This window comes from Cladophialophora immunda (assembly GCF_000835495.1).
Source record: "Cladophialophora immunda strain CBS 83496 unplaced genomic scaffold supercont1.47, whole genome shotgun sequence".
Classification (NCBI taxonomy): domain Eukaryota; kingdom Fungi; phylum Ascomycota; class Eurotiomycetes; order Chaetothyriales; family Herpotrichiellaceae; genus Cladophialophora; species Cladophialophora immunda.
The window spans coordinates 1-8,165 of NW_015622587.1; the positions used below are offsets into that span (position 1 = coordinate 1).

The 8,165-nt window shown below is 50.9% G+C and overlaps 2 protein-coding genes across 2 annotated transcripts; one reads left to right on the plus strand and one right to left on the minus strand.

Moving 5' to 3' along the window:
- Window positions 1-19: 19 nt before the first annotated feature.
- On the minus strand, window positions 20-1,126 carry PV07_12667 (uncharacterized protein; the record flags this gene model as incomplete). The annotated part of the gene is made up of 3 exons (XM_016400215.1): window positions 20-28; window positions 102-939; window positions 1,002-1,126. The coding sequence occupies 3 exons, from the start codon at window positions 1,124-1,126 to the stop codon at window positions 20-22; spliced, it is 972 nt and encodes a 323-aa protein (XP_016242138.1).
- Window positions 1,127-5,146: 4,020 nt separating this feature from the next.
- Window positions 5,147-5,556, plus strand: PV07_12668 (uncharacterized protein; the record flags this gene model as incomplete). The annotated part of the gene is made up of 1 exon (XM_016400216.1): window positions 5,147-5,556. A coding segment is annotated over one exon (408 nt), but the record flags the coding sequence as incomplete, so codon positions are not given.
- Between the last annotated feature and the right edge of the window lie 2,609 nt (window positions 5,557-8,165).

An 8,165-nucleotide genomic window follows, 5' to 3' on the forward strand; every position in this document is an offset into this window, starting at 1 on the left:
GACCACGTCTCTCGATCTTTTAGGTCAGCTTCCTCGATAGCCATCCGATAGCGAGCTAAGTCGCCCAAACATTCTATCCAGGTCTCGTGGAAAGCGGGCACGGATTCCATGAGAAGCCCCATCATTTGATACGCGAGGTACACAAAGCTGAGCATATGCTCCAAAGAATACGGGAGACGATGACGGAGTAGCTCAAGGAAAGAATGGATACCATGCCTCCACATGCGGGCCGGCATTGCATACTTTGTGGGCAGGCGCCACAATGCCGGTGATGCTGTCGGGTGTTGGGATGCTAGGAAGAAATCATGGTGCTCATGGAGGAGGGTGCGATGTAAGGCGATCAATGCCTGCCACTGCTCGTTGGAGAGTTTGGTGGTGGTTTGAGCTTGTTGCGCACATATCTCGACGCACTTCTTCTCGACCATGACCAGGCCAGCGTAGATGCCCTTGACCTCGTTGACGAGCTGTTCCAGGGAGATGGACCGGGTTTCAGGCTGGAGTAAGGGTTTGATGTCGGCCTCGGCCGAGAAATCATCCTGGGACGAGTGAGCCGACGCGGGTCGTGCATCATAGCATCTCCTTTCCGACTCTGCGTGCTGAGCCAGAGTACGACTGTTCTGACGAGACTGGTGTGGGACGGGTGTCTGCTGAGAGGGTTGGTAGCCCCCTGCTGAAGGCGACCGTCTACTCGAGTCGGGGGGTGGAAAGTGAATGCGTGAGAAATCGTGCTCATGGCGGCCGGAAGAGTAGGCTGGAGAGGCCGAGCCCGGTCCGATCTTGCTGGGTCGCCATTCGGTTTCGGCTGCTGGGCGTTTGAATGGTCTTATTTCTTTGGCCTGTTGGAAAGGTCTGACAGAGTCTTCAAGGCTCAACCTGTTCAAGGACTCGCTGGGCTCCTGTTTGATTATCGGCGAAGCAAGGCTCGGAGAACTCCCAGTCCTACGTCATGAAAAATTCAGAACCCTGGTAGGTGGTCGAAGGAGGGAGAGAGAGAACGGTACCATTGTTGAGGACGCTTCTCGACCAACAATTCAGCGGCAATCGCCGTGTAGGCTGATCCGCCACCGCCAGGTGGAGCGGATCTCAAATGCGGCAGCCGTTTATCTCCGGGATTCGGATAGGCCATGGCATCGAAAGTCCCCTAGGAGGCTTTAGCGTCAGTCTCTGGAAGCACGAGAGGGGTCGCTCAGTGGAAAGTTTTTATCCGGTACAAATTCCTTGACTTTTGTGGAGGAGCTTTGGCGATCTTGTGTCCGGAGTATGGCTGCTAACTCACCCTAAAACCCCTTTTAGTTTGACAGACCCAGCGAAATATCAGGTCCTTGTGCACAAGAAGGTGGCGCAATGCCTGAATCCCGCGCTATTGGCTCCTAGAGGCGGTAAAGTCAGGAACTGAACCCGTCTTGGTGATGGTGGCGACGGAATACAATCCATAAGATGGATGATCCAGAGATGGCTCATGGCCGGCAGTCCTCTGCCTCTCTTTTGTAATTTCCCAGACAGGGCGAGGCGCCCTCTTTTGGGGCCGGCGTTCGCATGGTTCGCACGAGTTCTCCCTGCAGGCGAAAAGGCAGCCACTACTGCAATCACTCCGACCAGTGGTTGCGCCAGAGCCTCACCGGCCGCACCACACCAACGCTTGTACCCGTCAGCCTTTTGCCTCACCTTGACCAGATGTTCAGCTACGCACCGCCCACCACCACAGCCCCCTTTATATCTATGGCCAAAACATCATCTTCCTCGTCTGGCTACGACACGCCCTCTATATAACAAGTCCACCAATCGACGTCCGTCACCAGAACGTGACGCATTCTACGCGGGGAAAGACTCCAAGAAGGCGTCCAGGAGCGGCACGATGTGTTTGTAGTCCCACAAAGGCGACCCAGCCTCAGTGTGTCAGGCAGCGTTCCTTTTGTTCGCATTGGTGCAAAGGGAGGGTATGCAGGTGAGAGGAGCCACGTTCACTGACCAGGTTCAGTAGCGTCAGTTGCTCTCCACCCACGAATTTATTGGGCTTACTTGTAGACTCATGTGAGACCAATCAATTTAACCTAAACTTGATCGGGGACGTGGCTACCATGGAGGCTTCGATATCGAAGATATACTCAGCCCACCTCTGAGAAAAAGAGATACTCCAGGAAAGAGATTTTTTCCTTTCTTTTTCCTCAAGGAAGGGGGGCTAGGAAAAGAGGGGGAGGGTTAAGGGAAAGGAGGAAAGAAAGACGAGGGGGGGGAAAAAATGATAATCAAGTTGGCAATTACAGTAGGCTCTCCCGTCTATGATAAATCCTCCTTAACCCCCGTTCTTGAGATCTGTACCTGATAGAGAAGGAGACTCCAAAACACCGAGAACTCTGGGTCGGCTTCTGGGAGAGAATGTGGACAATAAAAATCGGTTGTAAAGAGTGTGGCGGCAAAATATCTCCAGGAATGCTACTGTGTATTCCGAAGTCGCCGACTGCGAGAGTAGATAGTTGGAATCGGTCTGTCCGGGGTCGGAATTTCGTATTTGAAATGATAGTAGATGGACTCAGAAGCAGAAGAACTCAAATTGTATATCCTTATTAAATATCAATGATATTGCTCAAAAGCCCGTCCGTATTCTGTTCCAACGGATACTGTAAGACTTACCGCACTCTGGACGCACGCGCTACCAGCTGGGCAGCAGATCGATGTGTTCTCATTGCCGTTCGAAACGCAAACATTGTCGCCTTCAACATTGGGTGGATTTACGGCGCAGCTTTGAGCAGGCTCTCCAGAGAAAAAGCCATCTCCTGTTGCCGGGGTGCTTTGGCCCTGTGGGTGCGGAAAAGCGAACGCCAATGCTACACTAGAAAGGACCAAAAGAAGCGTTTTGGAGTGCATAATTGAATGTTGGAAAAGAATGACAAGTTAAAATATGGGACAGGCTAGTAGGACCCGTCGCTGAAAGATCGAAGAGTTATATAGGCAAAGGAAGGTGTTTCGGTAGAACTTGATAGACAGCGACGGTAAAAGAGGAGTGATCAGGATAAAAGGTGTTATAGATTTGAGCCTTCTTATTCTGTCCTCGATCGAGCTAGAATTTCACAGATCAAGAGAAAACCATTAGACACGGATCCACCAATATATCAGGGTCTAAATCTGGACCCTATTAGGAGCCAGAAAGAGACCCCAAGGAGCCAGAAAGAGAGGAATTCCATTATCGAATCGGTGGATACTGTAATAATGTTGCTGTGGCGAAGTTACCGTTTACAGATTTCGCGCTCTAGATTCAAAGCTGCAGCCTGGCTCTTTCATTTGGTGAAAGATCGCCTCAACTTCCTTAGCAAAATCCCTCCCAAGGTCCAGTGTCACCAAAAGTTTCCAACCTCATTCTCGACAACTCTTTTTCTTCGATACGGGTCGTTCTATTATAGAAAACCCTTCCATAGGCAGTATCCTTGCAGTACCAGCCTGTTTTCATATTTCACGTCCGGTCAAATACTCTTTTCTCAAGAGAAGTTCTTTTAGAGGGAGCGTGTTGTGTTGGAGAGCGAAACCATTGCCGAGCTTGTTTGCCTTGGCCACCCATTCTCCCTTTGATCTTCCTTCTGTGGTGGCGACGCACTGTACAGTACAGTACTACATGAGCAGAAAATCCAATTTTGAGCCCATACCCGCTCACGTACCTCTCCAGACCAATGAAAACAACCGACAGAGGGGAAACTTGTTAATAATTTCCATACAGTAAATTCCCGGAATCGATTTTCTGCCGTGGACGAAGCACAATTATTCCAAAGCCTGAACAAGAGACATCGGTAGACTCTTGGAATTCGGCAGATTTGGACTCCCTTATTTATTAATGTTAGACAGTCAGACGTGCCAAGTTCCAGAGCCGGTTCTGGCTCCATTACAAGAATCTGGCCTTAAAAGGAATGATCAGTCTGCCCAGATCTTCTCACCGGGCCTGCTTAAATAGAATTCGAAGATTAACGTTTCCACCCAGGTCTTCCTGTTCTAGACTTCACTTAGACCCATCACCGGCTTAAAACTCTCCTTGGAGCAACTTATAGGATAGTATATAGTCCTTACGTCCGGGTTCTGACATCTGTTTGGTCCTCCATCTCCGACCGTTAGAGAAAAGAGGCGAAATAGCATCAAGGGAATGTATCTTGTAGTTCCAGCCCCCGATTTAGATGTTCCTTTCTTGTGTAGATCATTCCTTCAGGTCGTTGATACGCTCTATCGTGTTTGCGTGTTTTCTTTGCAACTTCTCTTTCTTCCTGGACTAAGGCGAAGCATGGGCAACAGAGCGAACCGCAAAAATCGAAGCAAATATTGCCTGATAGTCCGAATCTCTTTCTCACGTTACGACGACTCGCGCTTTGGAGACACGATGAACAGCCACATCAGGCGAGCAAGGCCCAGGTACAGCACTAAAGACGGAGATATTAGTCAAATACTTCCGAAACCGGGTGAATATTCTCACCTCGCGATTGAACCAGGTAAAATCTGAGAGTCCTCGGTCCCGAAGACGTGCTTGAGTCTTTCCATAGAGGAAACAGGGCAGAAGCCATCCAAGGGCACCTATGCTCGCCATTAAAATCAACTGATTCATCCACAAACCTGATTGTCGGGCCATACATGTCTCGTCGACAGAAGAAGAGCCAAAGAAAGGATGCTCCCACTTCGACATCGTGGCGTATCTCCTAGAGGAAATTAACCGATTGTTGGACTCAAGCCCTTCAAGTCAACACACACGCAGAGAAGAGGCAACAAACAATTCCGAGAAATTCGCAACTTCACCGCGTTGGTATTAAGGAGGATCATAGTCGAGATTTGCTGACATTCCCCTCGGCAAGAGAGGTGCCCATTAGGGCCTCTTTTGCGTCCTAAGGGATATTCGAGGAGCCAAAAACTGGAGCTTACATTTGCAGGCATTGAATTCCTCGACTGGATTTTTTTCGACGTATCGTTTGGTTCTGTCAAATCCCTTCCCAATCCCATGGTAGTCTCTTTGGTGATGATGCTATAGGGAATATACTTGTTCTCTATGCAGTTCCCTTTTGTCCTTCCGTGGCGAAATTTTACTGTACCTTGGACCTCACGCCTAGAAGTCAGAATTCGTAGTTGAATACTTGCTGGTTTGATCAAGATGTCTGTCCTGTATTGCCTCACGTATCTCATGGGCTTCCTGCTCATCGTTCTGCGTCATCGAACCAAGCCCCTTGCGTTATCGACAAATACCAATTTCCCGAGTGATAGCTGCGTATCAGTTCCTCAAGACGCTGAACCCCCTTCGGAGGGCTCTGTCGCAAGTCCGGTGCCAGAGACAACTGAAAATTCAATACCGGGTAAAAGAGGTTTGGCCTATAACGATGCGTCACTCACCTACCTCTTCGCAAACCAGTCCTCCGTGAGCTGGGGTTACAACTGGGCGTCATTCGCCAACGGCTCTCTTCCCTCCAACCTTGAATTTATCCCGACGCTCTGGGGCCTTGGTGAAGACGAGACTTCTTCGTGGTTTACGCAGGCCTCCTCAGCCATCAGCTATGGATCCAAACATCTCTTCTCTTTCAATGAACCCGATACAGAGTGAGTGAGTGAGTGAGTGAGTGATGTCATTTACCCTGACCTCTCCCGTGGGATATGCAGGCTACTGTACCACTATTAAAGCTAATCCTTCAGTCGCAATTCAACCGTTGCTATCTTACATGCACGACCTTTGAGCCTCGTTAAGGCCTGTATTGTTCTCTCGGCCTGACCGCCGGGGCCCGTGATTTGAATCTTTGGGATGCGTCCGCAAACTCGAGCACTGCGTCCAAAGCTTCACGGTTGATGCCACCACTGCTTGCCTTACCTTGCCCGTTTCGTAAGGTGGAATACATCACCACTTGGTAGGTGTCATCCTCTCTCGATCAGAGTCTCCGGGGACAAATGGCTGAAGCGTATTGGCTGTTATTCGAGCGGGGATCTACTTGTAGTTCAACGCGAGCATTTGGCCGCCCAACGGCATTGAGAATCACCAATCAGGCACACGATCTGCGAAAATGTCTCCAGTGAGAACCTATCGACCCTTAGGCACACTCATAAGCCGTGCTGTTTGTTCTAGTATATCTTTGACTTGAGTACAATACAGTACATATGTACCTCAGAGAAAGTTCGTACGAGCGATTTATCGCGAGTCCCATTCTCTCCCCCTCGGATAAGTTGCTTACGGGGACCAGCGTCGGGTGTGACAGCGGCGCGCATGTGTGTCCGCGTCGCTCCCTCCAAGTCCAGACCTTCACCCTCAGAGGCGCCAGCAAACATTGGCGTGGTGGAACAACCTTGAGGGGTGGAGGAAGCTCTGCACCGGATGCCACTCTCTATTAGCGACGGCATTAGAGGTGTGAGAGGGGAACGAAAGCGTTATGACCGGTCGCCTCCGGATGACTTGTCGCCCGCCGCAAAAATCCAGAGGCTCAACGAGTCCATGATTTGGAGCACCTACTTTTGAAAAAAAGAAAAGCCCTCTTTCGGCTTCCTCCCGTTTTTCGCAGAGAAGCTGATTCTCTACTATCGGCAAATGACGACCTTTGACCACATATCATATCGAGCAATTGCGTCACCATCGGCAGAAGGATTTCGGATTTCGGGGAAAGCACCCTGAGTGCGCTAGGGTCCATTTCCCGGCGCGAGATTGAGATGCAACCATAAGCCGCGAGAAACGCCGTGCTCGTGGCTGGATGCCACGGCGACGCTCTGTCCCGGCTCGTCACGGGTATGTCGACTCTCCAGTTTCGTGGTAAGTATGTCACGCATCGGGCGGACAGTGCGACATCGCACCGGCGTCCATATTGACTATGGATATTCGTAGACGGATCTTCCACGAGTGTGAATCGTGACCGTTGCATCGCATCCAAGCAAGAGATCCTACAGATCTTATAGAGTTAAGTTATGGCTTACTTATTACGTCTGAAGTTTGGGGTGGAGAGAAGCTATCGTCAGGGGTTCTCGTATTCACCTTCCTAGGTACGGTTTAGGATTGGATAAATGGTTGCGACTCTAGAAGAAAGGGGGGTGTTTTTTCTTTCTCACAGGCTGATCAGTTCTCAACTCATATAGGATCAGTTAGATTTTTAACTAAGTCGTTACCTACAAAGGCTGCACAATCGGGCCCGTATCCTGACATCACCGGTAAACCTAGAGCGCCCACGTCTACTATGCCACACAATGAACACAAACAAATCATCCGCGTTCTCAGCCCCCAGGGCCGCTCAGCGGCCTGCGGCGCTTTATCCAAGCCCACCCATGCGGCTGAGATGACCGGCCAGCGGTGATCACGACAGCCGGGTGCTAAGGTGGATTGAGGTTCAGCCTCGCTAGTGTGCGGCTACCGCACCCGTTGCTGAGCTCAGAGAGAAGGGCAGCGCTCAATTTCGCAAGTTCCGTTTGTATTTGCGTTTGCATCGTTTGTATTTTCCCTTCAAGTGCGAGTGCCATTTCACCCGCCATGCGTTCGAGTCTCTCTTCGATCGACTCTAGCTCCTGCTCGGCGACGGGAGGGTTAACGGCGACGGTGTCAGGCCTGGACGGTGTGCCGCCCCTGAACACGTAGCTCGAGTCATCCTTAATCAGTGAATGTTCCTGGCACAGGTGACCAGTAGCCGCGGGTCGCGGAGTGCTCGCTTCGCATTGACCAAATTGTCCTTGCCGCAAGAACAACCCCTACTTGAAGCCGCCTACGCAGAGGTCTGTACACTTGCCTCACGCCGTCATAACGCGGAGCACGAGGAGGATCATTCGCCGCCGCCAAACGAGCCTTACAAAAGTCCAACAGCGTTCGTGAAGGCCTACGTCACCTAGCACCTGAAAATATGGAGACCGACCGCGCAGGACCTATGCGACCTGCCTCCTCATGGCTCTTGGACGTTTGGGAAGTTCAAGGCACCACGGACCGCCGAGTCTTGCGTCCAATCCACACGGCTTAGCTCAGTAACCAAAGAAAACGAGTCTTCCTAAATGTTCCATCATATTAGATGCTCAGGTATGTAAGCCCGACGGCCCTTCTAGCAATATCGCACCGCCCTCGCCAAGCGGGAGAGGAGGGTCCGAATTGAAGTCTGATCTCTCTACCCGACCCACGTAGATCTCGTCAAATTTCACCTCTCGCTCGCTTCAAGCTTGTTCTGTGTCCAACGACGAGTCCTCCCCTCCACTAC